Below are 20,234 nucleotides of genomic sequence, written 5' to 3'. Positions count from 1 at the left end.
TCACAACAGAAAGATGGTGACAGAGAAGTTGCCGGAGATTGATAAGGGGACAGAGAACCCCTGTCAAGGTGGAGAAGAAGAAACATGAACAAGAGTAGCAGAAGGAGATGAAGCCAGCCGTGATGAAACTCTTCTTGCAACTGTCAAACGTGAGAGAGAAGAAAGCAGTGTGAGAAGCCGTTTCAGATGGTGATGGCGAGAAGGAACCTGCAGGAGAAGAACCTGAGGCAAGTGAGAAAGAAAAGTTGTCTCCAAGAGGGAGACATGAACAAACGAGAAGGAAGAAGACCACTGTGGAGATAAAAGAAGATCAAGGAAGCTGTGGGAGTTGCTGGATACTCTCAGCCATCAGAGATATGGAGGAGATAAACCACAACATTTTTTCACACATAAGTTCAAGTTAATATTTGTATTTTATAATCATTGTTCATAAGATCAATGTTGTAAATTTTGCAATTAGGATTAAAGAAATATACTATACCTAAACGTTTAAACTCAACACAACCCAAAATAAGAAATTGAATGAAAGGTAAAAAGAAATTAAAGTCAAATACACCAATCGAGTCAAGAACAATATTACACATGTTCTTATGTACTAACTTAATGCTTTATTAAAAAAAAATTAAAAAGTTTATTTTGCTAGGATTTTAAAAAAGGAAAAAAAATATATTTTATAAATCTCCCTATTTAACTACAATTAATAAATTAAATAAAAAATAAAATACTCTTTTACATTTTCTTAGATTTAGAAAAGGAAAATTTGTCATATAACCTATTACAATTATATTCTCTTTAGAATTTCAGAAAAAAATTGCTATCAAATAATTATTTCTAGTTATTAATAAATAATCTTAAATTGCCTTTATTAACAATTTATATCAATACCACTTCTACACTTCTTTTGTTAATTAAGAATTTTTTAATATTATGTTCATCATCACATACTCTCTTTAAATATTATAATTTTTTTTTTACAATTCTCTTTGGTTAGGACTTAGAAATATGATACAAATTTCTTTTGTTTAGGATTTATTTTAGAAAAAAGGAAAAACATATCAAATATTCTTTTACAGCTTTAGGATTTTAGAAAAGGAAATTAATATTACTTAATATTTTACAATTTATATTTCATCTAGGATTTATAAAAACAAAATTTCTATCAAATAATTATTTCCAGTTAATATTAATTATTTTTAAAAAGATGGCATTTTCAAAATTCGTTTTTTCAATATCACTAATGTTTTTTTCAATTTTTATTTTAATTAAATAATGTTAGTATCATGTTTATCATTAAATTCTTAAATTAAAAATTACTATTATTATTTTACAATTCTCTCTAGTTAGGATTTAAAAGAAAAGGAAAAAAATCTTAATTGGTTAAGATTAGAAAAGAAACTTTTACTTTAGAAATTTCTTTTGTTTAAGATTTTATGAAAAAAAGTTATTTTCACATAATGTCAGTTTTGATTGACACATTCAAATCAATATCAGGTGAAATGTTTTAAGTTATTTTTTCTTTATATTTTTTTAACATAAAAGTATTAAAAATAAATTTAGTTAATTATAAGAAAAATAAGATTACTTTACCTTTACATTTTTATGTATACTTTTTTTAAAAAAAAAGGAAAACTAATTATTTTATATTAGTTTTCCTTATGATTTTTATGCAACTATTTTATTTTTAATAAAAAATATCTGTTTAATATATGATGTAAACAACAACATCAAAATTGAAAGTTATGCTATAATAAAATGTAATAATGATAATAAAATGCTGAGTTGTATCAAGAAATTAAAAGAAAATACTCAGGTAATACTTTTCATGTAAATACTATTGTGTTTTGTAAAAATAATATGTGGAAGCTTAAACCTAAATATAGATGTGAAATGTTTGTAGCTATTTTTTGGTCATAATTTTTAACATACAATTATCTATTAGAAAGGAAAGTTAGTTACTTATAAATAAATAATAAGAGTACTTTTACAATTTTCTTTAAATTAGGCTTTTAAAAAGGAATAGTATATTATTATAAAGTTAGTTTTTCTCCATGTTTTTTATTAAATAATTGAAATTGTGGGATTTTACAATTCGTTTGTTTAACATTTTTTTAAAAAGTTGAATTTATCTTTATAATTCTCTATTTTTATTGAGTTTAAGAATAAACATTATATTTTTTTTAAAAAAAGGAATTAACTTTCTAACCCACGTTTAAAAAGATATAATTAAATAATAATTTATATGGAAATATTTGTTAAGAATAAACATTATAATTTGTTTTAAACCCACGTCTAAAAGATACTATTAAATAATAATTTATATGGAAATATTTGTTTATTTACATTTTTATTTAAGACTTTTTGAAAAGAAAAAAAGAAAACTAACTTTTAAAATTCTTTTGGTTTATTTTATTTTTAAAAAAATTACTATCAAATATTTTATAATATAGAATTTTAAAAGACTATGTAATAGTAATTTTCCTTTTCTAAAATATATAATGATTCAAAATATATATACTAAAAATAATATTGAAGAAATAATTCTAAATTTTATTTAATAGTGAAAAAGTAATTATAAAAATTATTTAATAGTAATTGTTTAGTAACTTTCCTTTTTTAAAAGATTTTTCCTTTTTTTAAATCTCTATTAAATAATAAACAAAAAAATATATCATATTTTGACATATGTCACCATCTTAAAAATTTATTGACACGTGTCGCGATCATGTTAATTAGTAACTTTGAAAAACCAAGCTTTATATAATAAAATTTAACTAACAAATTCGTAATTTTCCATATTTTTCAGCTATTTTCCTTATTTGTTTTTTGTTGATAATGAACATGATATTATAACTTATTTAATTAAAAAGTTGTCAATATAAATAATTTTAAAATAAAGTTATTGTAGTTATATAAAATAAATGATTCCATAGTACTTTTCTTTTTATAATATAACCAAAACATATTTTAAAAAAATTAAAATAAATGATTCCATAGTAATTTTCCTTTTATATTATAACCAAAATAATTATATAAAAAGTATATGGTAATTTTCGTTTTTAAAAATTCATTTTTATTATCTAAGTATATATATATATATTTAATCATTATATATTTAACATATGTAAATTTATTTAAAAAAAATTACTATCAAATAATCTTTTGTTTAGGATTTTAAAAATGGAAAAAATACTATTAATAATTTTTATAGTTATTCTTTACTAAAATTCGTTTTTGTCATTATCTTAATATATATGTTTTTAATTATGAGATAGATTAACACATGTCATAATCTTAGATATATAATTGACATGTGTCACAATCATGTTAATTAGTAACTTTGAAGAACCAAGCTTTATATAATAAGATGTCGTTCTAACCTTATGCATAGAGATTAAGAAAATATTTAATTTTACATATTTCCAAAATAAAAACACTATTACCAATACACCTAACCATGTATCAACCAAAAGAAAAATAGAAAAGAGAATATTGTCAATAGATTTTGCATTGAAAACCGAAAACGACACTTATTTTGAAATAAAAAATTTCCTCTAGAATGACATATAATTTGAAACGGAGGGAGTATTATATATTTAAAAAAAAAACCGGCAACCCGGGCAACACACAAAATACAAAACCCGAACCCGGGTCACAGAGTTATCGGGTATCACAGCTGGATACAGCCTGTCACCAACGAAGAGTCTCTTCCTCGTATCATTTTTTTCCCTTTCCCTTCTCCTTCCATATCCCTCCTTTCCTCTTCTCTCTCTCTCTGTTTACGCCTCATTCCTTATTAATCTTTGTCTCTCTTGGTTGGATCTCTAGGGTTTTCTCCGGCGCTCAGATCTCCCCCGTTCTAACTCTTTAGATCCAGATTCTCCTCCTTGTAAGCTCTCTAATTTCACCCTTTGTGGATTCGTTTTCGCGTTTCTCGTTTATTTTTGAATCATCTCGTTGTTTCTCTGGTTGTATTTGATATCTTCCTGATTGCATTTTGAGTTTTCCTTGTGCGATTCTCTCGTTTATTGTATTGACTTTGCTTCTGTGTATAAAGAGAATGTCTTTTCCGTCTGAAACCTTGTTCACTTGTCTTTAAAATCTCTTTTCTTTAGTCTTTTCATTCTTCAAGGTTGCTTTGTTTTCAAAACAAAAACAAAAAAAATTATGTGATCTTACGAAAGGAGATTATCTATGTGGAATGATCTGACAAGTAGAGATTTGTATTAAACATTCTGAAGATATTGTCTTGTTGGAATGATTCATCCTTGTTGTGTTCAGTTTATGTAGGTAAAACACACATATCAAGTGCTAGAGTCAAGATCACAAAAAAGTTGTATCGGGTGATCTGGGCTGGGCTGCTCTTTTACTGACTCTCCTTTTTTTATAAGCTGTGAGCTATGAGTTGTTGCTAATCTTTAAAAACAATATTGGTTATGGAGAGAAGGCACATCTACTGCAGTTGCTGCATCCATGCTGGTAGAGAGCATGCGTGGATACTGTCTTATGGGTGATGCCCCTGACAAAATTAGTTCCCGATGCATTCGGCGTCCTCACCATCTGTTTAGTCGCTCTGCTTATTCTTCTCGGTCTCCTCTGCATCGCCTACTCCTTCTACTTCCATTCTCACGCTCGTAAGCAAGGCTTTATTCAGCTTGGCTACTTCACCGGTCCTTGGATTGTCCGTATCACTTTCATTCTCTTCTCCTTCTGGTGGGCTGTTGGTGAGATCTTCCGGCTGAGTTTGTTTAGGCGTCACACTAGGCTGCTCAGCGGCTTGGATCTCAGATGGCAAGAAAACGTCTGCAAGTGGTACATCGTTTCCAATCTTGGGTTTGCCGAGCCTTGCCTCTTTCTCACACTCATGTTTCTTCTGCGAGCTCCTTTGAAGATCGACTCTGGGGCTTTGAGTGGCAAATGGAACAGGAACACTGCCTGTTACATTATTCTTTATTCTCTACCCATGCTTGCTCTTCAACTTGCGCTTGTTTTATCCGAGTCACGCCTAAACGGTGGTTATGTTAAGCTATCAAGCCACTTCACTAGAACCTATTCCCAAGTTACTATTGATCATGCTGAGGTTGCGTTATGCACCTATCCTCTACTGAGTACCATCATCCTCGCTGTGTTTGCAGCCGTACTAACAGCTTACTTGTTCTTGCTTGGAAGGCAGATACTGAAACTGGTCATCAATAAGCGTCTGCAGAAGAGGGTACACACTTTGATATTCTCTGTCTTTAGTTTCCTTCCGTTGAGGATCGCTATGCTCTGTTTGTCGGTACTCGCAAAAGCAGACAAGATTGTGTTCGAAGCCCTTTCCTTCTTAGCCTTCTTGTCCCTCTTCTGCTTTTGCGTGGTTTCCATTTGCTTGCTTGTCTACTTCCCGGTTTCAGATTCAATGGCCCTAAGAGGTCTAAGGGACATGGATGAAGATGATAGTAGGGGTGTGACTGAAGAACGCAGTGGTGCTCTGTTGCTTGCACCACATAACGAGGATAGCTTGAGCTTAAGAGGTCGAAGATCTTCCTCACAGGAGAGGTATGTGGAACTCAGCCTATTTCTTGAAGCTGAGAACTAAATTTTTCGGAAGGCTGTTTCTTTGGCTTTTGGCTATGTTCATGTACAAATTCCTGGTGAAACAGTTAAAGACTTAAGTTTGCGCAAAAAGGCATAATTCAGTTTTGTGGCAAAGACACTTCGACTGTAAAGGAGGGTTTGGGGGATTTAACTCTTGTGAGGGTTTGTTGTTTGAAACGTTTTCTGCTTGATGGATAATATTTTTGTACCTTTATCATGTTGATCAGTTTTGATTTAGAAAAACAAAACACAAAACACAAAACTAATCAGTTTACGCTCTCATTCTTCATAGCATTCTCAGCAAAAGGATTTACCCAATTTGGCATCACCTAATACAATAGAATTAATTATGAGGGCATCAACCTAAAAATAGACCAAATTATTATATGTTAGGTTAAGGAGACTCCAATGATACGATTCAGAACTAGGAGTAGGAGGACCCAATTATACAATTCAGGATTAGGAGATTATCTTTGTTTTCCTATTGTATAGGATGATTTAAAACAATATCAACCACACTATCTTATATCCATCACTTTGATATATGAGACACTTTACAAGTTTTCCTATTGTATAGGATGATTATCAACCACACTATCTACAGTGTTTTCCCAGCCTACATTGTATATAAAGTCGTGAACTTAAAAATAGTTACTTAGGTAGGTGACATGATTCCATAAACCAGAAACCATCTCATGCAAATACCATTGTACTTGACAAAAGTATCTTTAGAGATGAATCTAATTGACAAACCTTGCAGAGTATCACCTGTTGGATACAAGTGAATAAATATGACTTGGCTAAATGATATCCAGCCCAGAAAACAAGTCTATTATAGTAATGCGGAAGATGAAACTGTCCCACATCGGGGAACAAGAGAAAAAAAGGAGCAATATATATACATGTTCCCTTGCTATGAGTGTGTAAACAAATAGAAGGGATGGCTCCCCATGCGCATTCCGTCCAGCTCGGCGGTCTTGGGTCTTGGTGGAGGACCTCTGGTCTAATAAAATATTTTTGGACTAAATTAAGCCTAACGTTTTGCCAATTAATTCTCAAAAAACCGTATGCAATTTTATTTTAAACAACATGAAGTTCGTTAAAAACGACAGGCTGTTTTACTTTTTGACGTTAAGTTTAAACGAGAACAGATCTTATGGAGTAAGTTTTACCTCCGAGATCATCGCGAGATTTCCACCAACGTGCGCACGTGCTGCATCAGTTGCGGAAATTGGCTCGTCTTCTCCTCTTTATAAACTCGTCTCCTCCTCTCTCATTACTCACTACTTTTACATCGAAAACCAACAGAGAAAAATTGCTTAGCGTAAGTCTTTCGTCTCGAGAGTATTTTGTAGATATTATAGTTCGTTAGGGCGTTTCACGAGTGAAGCGTGATCGTCCCCATGGTTTTATCATAGGACTCTATATTCGTATAGTCCCGTCTCACTATGGAGCGAATATAAAGAGTTAAGGAAAGAGATATCATATCTCGACTCCATGATCGTTTATGAAAACGTTTTCCGTTTCGGTTTCATTCTTTTCAATCGTTTATTTCCTTAACATCTCAATTTTATTATCATTTATTTGATTCGGTTTTCCGACTTCTACATCACCTTCACGACTTCGATGTTGGATTATACCGGAATACGTAGATTACGAAGAAAGAGAAAACAGTCTTTGATTTTCGAAATGACATAGCTGTGCTAACAAACTCTAATTCTTAAGCATACATGAAACTTGATCTACAAAATATACATTTTCAAAGATCCATCATAATTAACGGACCCAAAATAAAATAAACCTCAACAAAAGGGGTTTAATATCAATATCCTCATTTTAATGTCACTAAGATTAGCAAAGCATATTACAAAACATAATATATTTACTAGATTTTGACCCGCGCTTTCAAAGCGCGGGTTTATGTTTGGTGAAAATTTTATATAATCACAGTTATATAATCCGTCTTGTATATGTATTTATATAATCCGTCTCATATATGTATTTTATATCCAGATTTATGTTCGGTAAAACTATATTATACATGTATTTTTAGGTTTTTAATTTTGAATTAGATATTTTAAATATAAATCAATATAATAGTTTTATAGTTTTGATCGGTGTTTTGAAATTCGACTGAGACCTGCGGTTGAACGGATTACCGGTTGATCAAAGATAAATTCAGTTCGGGTTTGAAAAAAAAAAAATTTAAAAATCCAATAAAAACTACTAAAATCGAAATCCAGTTACCGGTTGAACCACTGGTTGAACCAATAAACAATTTTTATTTTTTATAAATAATTTTTGTTAGATAGTTGGGATTATATTTAGGAAAAAGCGGCTTAAAACCAAACCATTAAATAGTTTGAGAAAAAACGATGCAGTTTCAAACATGTCCGGTTGGAAAAATATTAAAATGATGCAGTATCAAACACGGAATAATCACATACTAAAATTGAATTAGGAAACCGGTGGTTAATGACAAACCAAAAACAATTAAAAAAGAAACCAATGCAGAATGTCCAAAATATCATTAATGAATACAAAAGAAAGCCTCTTTAATAGGGGTAAACAGAATAAAAATCCAAATGTGCTTGTACTTTAATAGTATAGATTCATTATTGTAAAATATACAATCCGATTTAGACATAATATTTTTATAATAGTATGAATCATTTTGCAAGTCTTTATAACACTAACTAGATCTTGACCCAGGTTTTACAAACGCGGAATATTTTACAATAAAAATTTCACTAATAACTTAACAAATATTTTGTTAATTTGAAAGAGTATCTATTTAGAATATTTCTGCATTTAAATCAGTGGCTTTTAATTCGATCTGAATCCGTGATTATACCGGTTAATCCGGTGATCCAATAATTCGATTAAAGTTAAAAATATCCATATTTTAAAAAATCACAAAAACCTGAGACTAACTGATTAAACCGATGGATGATCGACATGTAATCTAATTTGATTTAAATTGTTATGGTTTCATAATTTGTCATATTTTAATCTAAATTTTAAAGTTCATTGTTTTGTAATTTATGAAATTATGATCTTTTATAAAATTTTGATAGAGAAAATAGTAGATAGAAAATAAATAACAATAATGTTGTTTGGAAACATGGATAATAATATAAAGATGAAAATATTGTTTGGAAACATAAACAATAGAATAAAAAGTAAATATTAATAATTTAGTGTAGATTTAACTATAAAATAAAAATGTATATTTAATTTTGAAAACTTAAAAAGTTATGTTCAACATAATATATCTGATTTAATATGATAGATTGCCACCACTAAATCATAATACTTGATTTATTCCAAAAGAGATATAGCTTTTCTCATCGGCTATGCTATCTTTCAAGAAATCTTGCGTTACTTTTTATTATAGTTTTACTTAAATCATTTATAAATATATTATTAATAATGATTTATTCGTTTTCCAGTAACCACTTAACATATATAATATATAAGTCAATTAAGATTTACAATGGTTGTCGTTTGTTTAAATTAATCAATGTTCGTGTTTTTTTTCCATCTACTATTTTAGTAAAGGACTAAGCCCAAAACTATATAATACAAAAGCCAAAAAACAAATGGACAATCGAAAAGAAAAAACAACTGGATTATCAGTCCAACCCACAAACATCATCGCCCCACTAGCGTAACTCTCATCGCCACACAGGCCCACGTGTTGAGATCCCGCAGCACCGAAACACGCGTCATCCAGTCACATCAACGTGACCCAATCACCAAGACACCACTGGAAACGACGAAAACCGCCACTGGTTTCGCCAGAACACACCGGAATCGTAGTTACCGCCACCAAACTTTCCGCCTGGACTCTTTACAAGGAGAGCTTCATCGGGCCTGTCCAGAGATCTCACCCTGAACCACCGGAAACACCATTAACTACTCAACCACACCCGTCTTTATCCCTTTCACCGCTTCAGCTTCGTCGACGGAGATCTTTGAAACGACTGAGCTGAGATTCCATCTGCCAAACAGACCTTCTAGCGAGGACAAAGAGAGGTATACATCCACTAGAGCTAATTTAAAATCACAACAAAAACCGACAGCCTAAAACCGAAAGAGAAGATAGAAAACGCCGGAGTCAAAGCCGGACGACTGCCAAAAGCCTTGTCGCCAGAAACTGGAGAAATGTCGGATTAATCATTATCGGGAACACAAGATCCGACCGACATCGCAGCTAAGGTAACTCGCCGACATCGGTCGGATTATCGAAATCGCGATCGGAGTTCTGAATTCTAAAAAGAAGATGGAGCTGCTATATCGATGTTCGTGTTTATGCTCACATAACCATGCATAAAATGAGAATATACAAGTACATATACATATATAACAATTTTTTCTTTATATTTTAATCAGTTAATAATACATTAATAATATTTACATTAACATAATATGATATTTGCATAACATTACGAAAGCGGTGCGATTTAGTAATGATAAAACATACTTACAATTTTTTTGTTATTATTAACTGTGTGGTAAGGTACGGTGCAATTTATAAACACTCAAATTCAAGGTATATTTATGTTAATAAAAAAAAAAGGTATATTTATGTTCTTACATCATGTGTGTAGGTCTGCCCAACTAATTTCTTAATTTTCATGGATGTATGTATAACTTTAAAGTTCAAAATATTCTTCTACGTGATATATAAATTTATAAAAAACTTATATATATGAATTATTAATTTTTGATTTTAGTGGGACTATATGTTTTGAGAAAAAAATAAAAATAGCACAAAATCAAGTTTTTGTCACCAAAATAGCATCATAAGGAAGAAAATGACAAAATAAGTTTTATTGAATGGTAAATATGCATTTATAATCCTTAGGTTAATTAATCTAAGACTTAGAGTTTAGAGTCAAGGGGTGGGGTTTTAAGAATGTATTTAAATTTTTAAAAATAAAAAATAAAAATGAAAATTTTCAAAACAAAAAGGTGCTATTTTAGTCCTTCTATTTTTTAGTGCTATTTTTCTGATAAAAACTTAAAAAGTGATATTTTAGAGATTTGTCCATATGTTTACATAGAAGTTTTTTGAGAATTGTAATCTTATTATTTAAACCAACTATGTCATACTTTAAAATAATCCAATTTAAAATTGATAAATATATTATATTTGTTAATTTTATTAAGTAACAATTTATAGAGCTTTGTGGTGTAGAATGTCATTTTCATACAAAATAAGAATTGGCATGGTATGGACCTTGTAAAGGGTTTGGGTGAGATATCTTGTTAATGATGTTAAGTATTAAATTACATAGGAATATCCCACATCCTGTCTGACTTGGACTTTTGATTTTCCTTTTGCTTCCTTCTTCATCAATTTTCCTTTTTTTTCTTAAAAATTTATAATTTTGACAATTTTCGCTCAGGTATGAACAACAACCCAGATCCGAAAATCTCTCATTCGCAAAAATTCTACCACGTTTCTTCCTTTCTCTACCCCTCTCTCTCTCTCATTGCTCTTTTTCTTCTTACTGACTAAGTCTTCACCTTTGATTCTCTCTGATTTCTACTTTTTTGACCTAAACTAGTTTCGGACACAACAATGTTCATCTAAACATACCCAGTTCATGTTTAGATCTACAATTAAAAGATCAGCGTTTGATCTGACGATCTATCTACAAAAAAGGTTTTTAAATATATATTCTCCGGAATTGCTTTCTGCGATCTCTTTAAATTCCCTTGTTTCGATCGATTTGAAATCAAATTGCATTGTGGAATCATCGGGGTTACAGTGGTTCCGGATCTGGAATCATGGGCTGCGTATCCTCAAAAGGAGTGCGAACCAACGACGGTTACATGGAGACCAACCATGTACCTATCCCAAAAGACAACAACAACAACAACAAGAAACAAGCTTCTTCAGAGGAAACAAGCGTTAATGGAAACGACGCCACATTGAGGTTAATACCCAACAAGAGTGGTGTCTTCTCTGATGACGAAGAAGAGGAGGAGAAGAAGGAAGAGAGCTTCGAGATGAAATCTCTATCAGTATCTCAAAAAGACAGCACCGTCGTCGAGTTACTCGATAATGTAGGACCCTTGCAGCCGAGAGTGAGTCGTAGTGTTACCAATGGAGACAGAACAGCTAAGGTTATTGCCGGTTGGCCTTCTTGGTTGGTTTCCGTTGCTGGTGAAGCTCTCAGTGGATGGCTTCCTCGTTGTGCTGATTCCTTCGAGAAGTTAGAGATGGTGAGAGATAGATAATCAAGTTGTTTCTTTTTTTTTGGATTTAATAAAACTAATGCTTTTCTTTTTTAGATTGGGCAAGGGACGTATAGCAATGTGTACAGAGCCCGTGATCTCGAAACGAACCAGATCGTTGCACTGAAGAAGGTTCGGTTTGCTAATATGGATCCTGAGAGTGTGAGGTTCATGGCCAGAGAGATTATCATCCTCCGCAGGCTTAACCATCCTAACGTTATGAAACTCCAAGCTCTTATCATTTCAAAGGCTTCAGGAAGTTTGTATCTTGTTTTTGAATACATGGACCATGATCTTACTGGCCTTGCTTCCACCCCTGGGATCAACTTCTCTCAAGCACAGGTCAGAAGAAAATAAAGTTTGTAGTTAAATTGAGTTTGTTCTGAATATGTTATTTCTATTTCTATAGATTAAATGCTATATGAAGCAGTTGCTGCTTGGGTTAGAACATTGCCATAGCTGTGGTGTGTTGCACCGTGACATCAAGGGATCAAACCTTCTGCTAGATCGTAACAACAATCTCAAGATTGCTGATTTTGGTCTTTCTACTTTTTACAAACGGAAACAGCCTCTGACTAGCCGTGTTGTGACCTTGTGGTACCGCCCGCCTGAGCTTCTCCTCGGTTCCACAGACTATGGGGTCACCGCTGATCTGTGGAGCACAGGATGCATACTTGCTGAGCTCTTTACTGGAAAGCCTCTTCTTCCCGGAAGAACAGAGGTGTTGTGTCCACTTACTATAGAATCAATTTTTTAAAAAACATATCGTCTCAGAGGATATTAAAAGAGCATTTTGTTTCTTGTGTGAATAGGTAGAACAAATGCACAAGATCTTTAAACTCTGCGGATCACCTTCTGAGGAGTATTGGAGAAGATCAAGATTGCGGCATGCAACTATCTTTAAACCTCAACATCAGTACAAGCGATGTTTAGCTGAGACATATAAGGATCTTATCCCTTCTTCAGCTTTGGCTCTCCTTGATGTCCTTCTTGCTGTAGAGCCAGAAGCACGTGGAACCACATCCTCTGCCCTTCAAAGCGAGGTTCTGACTTATGAAACTATTCACCTACTTTAGTGACATTGTGTCTTTCTTTACACATTTCTTTTTTTTTGTTCCTCCAGTTCTTTACGACAAAACCTTTTCCAAGCGAGCCATCAAGCTTACCGAGATATCAGCCAAGGAAAGAATTTGACATCAAGCTTCGAGAAGAGGAAGCAAGACGGTAAGATTCCAGATCATTCTAATCTTAACCCTTGTGGTTTGTTTATCTCAGTGAACAATTAAAACGCATCCTGAAATTTTCTCATGAGCAGAAGGAAAGGTGCGAGCAGTAAACAGAATGAACAAAGACGTGTTTCAAAAGAATCAAGAGCTGTACCTGCCCCTGGTGCCAATGCAGAGTTACTGGCATCAATACAGGTATCTTTTCAAGACTAAAGATTCGTACATGTGTGTGTATAAGCCTCCTATGCTTTCTCTATCTTATTGCTCGGATTGTTTTTCTTTTTCTCTCTTTATTTTACAGAAACGACTAGGGGAGACTAACCAGACAAGCATGAGTGAGACGTTTAATCCTGAGGGAGATTCTGGCTCTGGCTTCCGGATCGAACCACACAATCCCTACCCAGTTTACACAAACGGTGACAATCATCCTAACGGGTCAAGCCATCTGAGAACACAGAGGTCCTATGTCCAACGTGGAGGAGCCCAATTGTCAAGATTCTCAAACTCGGTGGCACCTAACAGAGATGGTTCTTCACAGTTTGGAAGTATGAGAGACGCCTTAGTCAATCAACGATGGCTTGAAGATGGTTCAGGGAATTTCAATCTGTCCCAAAGATTGCTCGAGAAACCCAATGGTCTGAGGAAAGATGACCCTTCATCCTCTAGCAAAGGACCGTTAATGGTAATAAGAAACGAAACCCACGTTTAACATTCTTGTTGTTTGTTTGTTAGGTTCCTCGTGTTCTGATATCTGTTGCTGATCACAACATAGGGTTATGATGGAGAGAAGAGAGAGAGGATTCATTACTCAGGACCGTTGATCTCAGGAGAAGGTAACTTGGATGAAATGTTGAAAGAACATGAAAGGCAGATCTTGTTGGCTGTACGTCGAGCTCAAGCTGATAAGGCTAAGAGGGACGTTAGCAGACAGACCCGGGGCTCGCTTCTTGCTAATGGGAGGTGATTGGAGATTCCTTTTTTAGAAAATAAAAACAAACTTTTGGGAACAGTCTGATGATGGTTCTTCACCATACTTGATCAGCTTTCTTCTTTTTGTAAGACTTGTATGGTCAAGAAGAAGGGGATTAAGACTTAGGCTCTTGTTTTGTACAGTCAATTTGCTAACATTTTATCGGATTTGATTCTTTTAAATAATCTAATAAAATCCCGATTTAGGAGTTATTACTGTTCCAAGTTTACAATCATCTTCTGCTATGTATATCATTACGTTATCTAATTTGGCTTGGTGGAAAGAGTTGGTAGTGAAAACGATGTTATTCGTCAACGGCAACGGGAGCTTGAACCAAAGTGTGACACATCCCAATCATTGTCCATATATTACCAATGATCACCGTTATATCAAAACATTTTCTTTATTTCTCATCCATTAGCTGATGCATCTCAAAAAATTTCAATAACTCTCGAAATTAAGTCATATATCCCATCGTGATCTAGTCTGGTCAGAAATGAAAAATGCATTCAAATAAATATTGGTAAGCTGCGGAATGGTGGAATCGTGTTTTGTTTAGCATCTTATTGACTAATGATTTAATCTTTTTCCTTAGGGAAGTATTTTTTCCCCTCTTGATCACCATTGTATCAAAGCATTTTCTTGATCTCTCATCTTTTTAGCTGCTGCATGAATCTTCTTATTGTTTTCGATAATTCTCAATGTTAAATCATATCAAAGAAATATCAACACGTCCGTCAACCACAAAACGGTGTACTTAAGACTATAATTGGTAACTGGGCCATGAAATGTATACTGCAACACTCAAAATTCAAAGCCTTCACAGCTGATTGTCAAGAGCTTATCACAATGATCACACATCCGGGAGTGCGGCATAACTTTTCAGCTGAGCTTAAGGAAATCACAAGACTTGGAAGACATCGTTCAATTTTTTTTGTTAGGAGTGCTGCATGAATCTTCTTGTTGTTTTCAGTAATTCTTCCAATTAACCTTCGCGCAACCGTGTCCCATGATGTGTAGCGAAAGATAAGTGATCAGTGATCACTTGTCTCATCTTGTTCCCCACATAAAACACAAGCAAAAAAAAACTTCATGATAACACCAAAATGATATGAAAAATAACATTTTGTTTAAAGAATGCATATACTCTTAGAATTAAATAATTATGAAGTTTTCTTTAGATCTGAGGAGATGTGGTTTAGGAGTTAGATATTAGGACTTAAAGTTTAGAATAATAATATTCATTATACTTTATTATTTATTTTTAAAAATTTATATTAAATATAGTATTCCTTAAAGGTAGTTTAATTTTTGATCTTTGATAAACAATACTGTATTGGTTATTTTGTTTCTTTACTGTTACTAGGTGATGGCCCGCGGAAGCGGGCGTAAATTTATAATTAATTATTAATATATTCATTTCTAAACAAAGTTTATAATGAAAAATTATTATTTATGTTCTCATCTAAAATATTTCAGATCTTGTAAATTTATTTGTACACTGAAATGTATTTAGAAATTATCCTTTATTTTAAATTTATTCCTTTTTCAATTATATAAAAATTAAAATTTTTGCTTGATTCATATTTAATATGTGTTTTGTCATCTAAAATAATCTTTGTCTTCTAAATTTATTTGTACACTAAAATATAATTATAAATTATCTTTTTATTTTAAAATTTATTCTCTTTTCAATTATATAAATATTAAAATTTTACTTGATTAACTTTTGAGTTCTTTTTTAATTTTAACTCTTTTACTATAAACTTTATACAGAAAATAACATAATATATATAAGAAATATTTTATTTTTATTATGTATTTTAGATTTTAGATAATTATTAATATTATTAAAATTAAAAAATTTTACTTGATTAACATTTAGTTATGTGTTATGTGTTTTTTAATTTTTAATTATTTTATTATAAGATTTTTACAGAAAACAACACAAAATGTATATGAACTATTTTTTATTTTAATATATATTTTTAGATTTTAGATAATATTAATATTATTAATTTTAATAATTTATCTAACCAAAAGAATTAAAATTTGTTTTTTTTTTAATTTTGTGGCTAATTTATATGTTGTATTCATTAAGTTTATAAATGATATTAACCATTCTAACTTTTTTAGTTTAAAAATATATTTTGTGATTTTGGATAATTTTTATTTTATTTTGTGGCTAATTTATGTGTTGTATTCATTAACGGTATAAATGATACTAACTAGTAACCACTCTAACTTTTTTTTTATTTTAAAATATATTTTTTGATTTTGGATAATTCTTATCATTATTAATTTTAATATTATCTAATTAAATAATTAAATTCGTTTTTATTTTATGTGTAATTTATATTTTTATTTATTAAGGGTATAAACGATATTAACTACTTTAATTTTTAACGTGAGATTTCCGTTGCGAAAAAACCACTTACTTGATTAACTTTTAGTTATGTGTTTTGTGTTTTTTTTTTTAATTTTGAACTCTTTACTATAATTGTTTTTCAGAAAATAACAAAATATGTATAAGAACTATTTTTATTTTAATATGTATTTTTAGATTTAAGATAATGCGTAATATTATTACTTTTAATAATTTATTTAATCAAAAGAAGTAAAATTAGATTTTTATTTGGTGGCTAATTTATATGTTGTATTTATTAAGGGTATAAATGATATTAACTACTCTAACTTTTTATTTTAAATTTTTATTTTGATTTTGGATAATTTTTATTATTATTAATTTTAATCATTATCTAATTTAATAATTAAAATTCGTTTTTATTTTATAGATAATTTATATTTTTATTCATTAAAATTATAAACGATATTAACTACTTAACTTTAAACGTGAGAGTTTTGTTGCGAAAAATCACTTTCGCAAATTATAGTATAGATTTTGTCATAAAAACTAACAATTTGTTTTCGAACACCAACTATTTGTATGATATTGAGAGAAATTGTCTAGTAAATAAATATAAATGTCAACCAAGGAACGATAAAAAGCAAACCAGAAAACGAGAAACTAAACCGAATAGAACCAATGGTAAGGAAGAATATTCTCTACTGAGAGTATCCGATCCTTCTAGAGCCCTAGTTTTACACTCTCTCTCTCTCTCTAGGGAAAATTCGCGTAAGATATCTTCTTCTCCGCATTGCTTATAGTCTCGAAATCTTTACTCACCGTTTATTTTTTTTTTGGTAGTAGATCTGAACTCAGAACCCTCGCAATTCGTTCGTAGCTCTTTATTCATTTCCGTCTGAGCAATGGCTTTGGTTAGTTCTGCTACATTCGATCATCAATGCTAAGCTTATTCCTTGGGTTTAGTGTGCTGAGTTTGTTAGTGTTAAATCACAGGTTCTACACACTTACAAGGGAAACAAAGGTGCCTACAAGGCACTCATCGCTGCAGAGTATGCAGGTGTCAAGATCGAGGAGTCCTCCAACTTTCAGATGGGCGTCACCAACAAATCTCCCGAGTTTCTCAAGATGAACCCCATTGGAAAGGTTCCCGTGCTTGAGACTCCACAAGGTCCCATCTTTGAGAGCAATGCCATCACCCGATACGGTATTAACTTCTTTTCCTTCTCTTTCCCATTTATATGTTTGTTTGGAATATAATTTAATGTTTTGCTGTCATACTACAGTGAGCCGTGTGAATGGTGACAGCCCTTTGAATGGATCATCCCTCATTGATTACGTAAGCTCATGTTCATCCCCTAGGCAATTTTAAACAGTTCTTTACTATTTATTAAATGTCTAATTTGCATTTTCAGGCTCACATTGAGCAATGGATTGATTTTGCCTCGTTGGAGATTGATGCTAACATGCTGAGGTGGTTCGCTCCAAGGATGGGCTATGCTCCTTTCTCTGCTCCTGTAACTGCTTCTCTTCACTCTCTCTCCTTAAAACCATGCTACTCTCTTTGCATTCTAATAATTCTCCCTTTTTTTTCTTCTTAAGGCTGAGGAAGCTGCTATTGCTGGATTGAAGAGAGGACTTGATGCTCTTAACACCCATCTCGCCTCCAACACTTACCTCGTTGGACACTCTGTTACCCTCGCGGATATTGTAACCATCTGCAACTTGAACTTGGGATTTGCCACCGTGATGACCAAGAGCTTCACCTCTGAGTTCCCTCATGTTGAGAGATACTTCTGGACAATGGTCAACCAACCCAACTTCAAGAAGGTGATTGGTGATGCCAAGCAGACCCAAGCTGTCCCTCCTGTTCCTTCTAAGAAAGCTGCGCAGCCTGCAAAGCCCAAGGAGGAGCCTAAGAAGCCTGCCCCTGCAGCAGAGGCACCCAAGTTTGCTGAGGAGGAAGAAGCACCAAAGCCCAAGGCCAAGAATCCTCTTGATTTGCTACCACCTAGCCCAATGGTTCTTGATGAGTGGAAGAGGCTTTACTCCAACACCAAGTCCAACTTCCGTGAGGTTGCAATCAAAGGTATAATATTTAAGCTGCTGATCACAGTTGCATTCTATTAATCTGACTGCATTCAATGTTTGAATTCAATGCAGGATTCTGGGACATGTACGATCCAGAGGGATACTCGCTATGGTTCTGTGACTACAAGTACAACGACGAGAACATGGTTTCGTTTGTTACACTGAACAAGGTTGGTGGGTTCCTCCAGCGAATGGACTTGGCACGTAAATATGCCTTTGGAAAGATGCTCATTTGCGGGTCAGAGGCTCCTTTCAAGGTGAAGGGTTTGTGGCTGTTCCGTGGACCAGAAATCCCCAAATTCATTATGGATGAGGTCTACGACATGGAGCTCTACGAGTGGACCAAAGTTGATATCTCTGACGAAGCACAGAAAGAGCGTGTTAGCCAGATGATTGAAGATGCCGAGCCTTTTGAAGGTGAGGCTCTTTTGGACGCCAAGTGCTTCAAGTGAGAGATGCTCTTCTTCACCCCCACCTCTATCTCCACAGGGTGCTTACTCTGTTACTAGTGTTTTGATATCTTCTAGAGTCCTTGCAACCTTTGAATCGTAGAGTTTTGTTTTCCATTTGGGATTTAACAACTGCTCTTTTGTGACAGAATTGCCTAAAACTCCTCTTTCTATGTTGTCATCTTTCTATTGGTTTACATCCATTTTGGTTTCGACTTTAGATTGGTTTATTCGAAATTCGTGGCACTTATAAATTATTACATCGGTATGACTCTAGCATTGAAACATTAAGCAGCTTGAATAAATTTGACAACAAAATAGAAAACATCTGTGTAGCAAGTGATCGAACCTTAGAAGCCAAGCAAGCATTAGGATCATATGGTCTTAGCCATAGTGACTCTGACTTTAAGACCATGTTCCATACTAAGAATGACAGAGGGAATTGGTTCGATCTTGCGACCTTCAACGACCTTGAAATCATAATTTTGTATGATCTCCACAGCGACCTGCAAGAAAGCTAAATGTTTACCCAAAATTCAGTAATACTTTTTTGATCAGATTTGGTTCGGTTTCTGGATTCGGATTTTCTGCCCAATCCTATATCGTTTATTGTCACAAAATTTTAAACGAGAGTGACAATAGTTCCAATTCATTTTGGGTATGCAACAATTTTTTTAAACCAAAACACCTTTTATTATGTATTGTTCTATTTAGATAAATCATTAAAAAAATTATTCTAGACTCATTTAAAGAAAGTAACTAGATTTTGATCTGCACTTCAAAAGCGCGGTTTTTTTTTGAAATAAACCAAATTTAATATGAATAAAATTTTTGAAATGGTTAAATGTTAATGTTACAAAGTTGTATTATAGTAAAAAAGTGAATATGTTTAAAACTATATAATTTATAAATTATCTTATTTAAATTTTTGTATGTGCACTCTTATATTAAACTATTTTAGGCTTGGAATATTATATGGATCCGAGAAACCAAACTAAAAATTGACTAAAAAACACAGGTTTTTTTCGGATCTGGATTCATGGTAAAATATCTATTGGTGTTTTTTTGGGACCCACAGGTCACGGTTCGAGTCTGGATTGGCTCTCGATTCGAGTTTGGATCCTGATTGAGACCCACCGGATACCTAAAATACCTAAAATGTTTTGTTTGTATCTGGGTATTTCAAATATTTTTCTGTATTATGAATATTGTTTAAATTTTGGGTTTGGTTAGTTTCGGGTTTTTAAAAAAATTTCAAATTAAAAAAAAAAATATTTTGGGTATTCAGGTAAAATTATGAGTGTATCTTT

General features: G+C 32.5%; 3 protein-coding genes across 4 annotated transcripts; all 3 read left to right on the top strand.

Annotated features, from left to right (window-relative positions):
* The first annotated feature begins 3,720 nt into the window (after positions 1 to 3,720).
* On the top strand, positions 3,721 to 5,863 carry LOC108811814 (uncharacterized). Of its 2 annotated transcripts, XM_056989486.1 has the most exons (3): positions 3,721 to 3,886; positions 4,279 to 5,077; positions 5,171 to 5,863. In XM_056989486.1, exons 2-3 carry the CDS (start codon positions 4,511 to 4,513, stop codon positions 5,573 to 5,575), a joined length of 972 nt encoding a protein of 323 aa, XP_056845466.1. In that variant the 5' UTR covers positions 3,721 to 3,886; positions 4,279 to 4,510; the 3' UTR covers positions 5,576 to 5,863. The 2 variants fall into 2 exon arrangements, with proteins under 2 accessions (XP_056845466.1, XP_018439410.1); XM_018583908.2 differs by having other exon boundaries at positions 3,723 to 3,886; positions 4,279 to 5,863.
* A 5,016-nt stretch (positions 5,864 to 10,879) lies between these two features.
* On the top strand, positions 10,880 to 14,231 carry LOC130495902 (probable serine/threonine-protein kinase At1g09600). The gene is made up of 8 exons (XM_056987501.1): positions 10,880 to 11,811; positions 11,881 to 12,165; positions 12,233 to 12,544; positions 12,636 to 12,866; positions 12,947 to 13,047; positions 13,139 to 13,244; positions 13,351 to 13,731; positions 13,822 to 14,231. The coding sequence occupies exons 1-8, from the start codon at positions 11,374 to 11,376 to the stop codon at positions 14,011 to 14,013; spliced, it is 2,046 nt and encodes a 681-aa protein (XP_056843481.1). The 5' UTR covers positions 10,880 to 11,373; the 3' UTR covers positions 14,014 to 14,231.
* Positions 14,232 to 17,082: 2,851 nt separating this feature from the next.
* Positions 17,083 to 19,181, top strand: LOC108811816 (probable elongation factor 1-gamma 2). The gene is made up of 7 exons (XM_018583912.2): positions 17,083 to 17,155; positions 17,228 to 17,298; positions 17,381 to 17,591; positions 17,671 to 17,723; positions 17,800 to 17,901; positions 17,987 to 18,473; positions 18,548 to 19,181. Exons 2-7 carry the CDS (start codon positions 17,290 to 17,292, stop codon positions 18,925 to 18,927), a joined length of 1,242 nt encoding a protein of 413 aa, XP_018439414.2. The 5' UTR covers positions 17,083 to 17,155; positions 17,228 to 17,289; the 3' UTR covers positions 18,928 to 19,181.
* The last annotated feature ends 1,053 nt before the right edge of the window (positions 19,182 to 20,234 follow it).

This window comes from Raphanus sativus, chromosome 6 (genome assembly GCF_000801105.2).
Source record: "Raphanus sativus cultivar WK10039 chromosome 6, ASM80110v3, whole genome shotgun sequence".
Lineage (NCBI taxonomy): Eukaryota > Viridiplantae > Streptophyta > Magnoliopsida > Brassicales > Brassicaceae > Raphanus > Raphanus sativus.
This window is presented reverse-complemented; position numbering and strand designations above follow the sequence as displayed.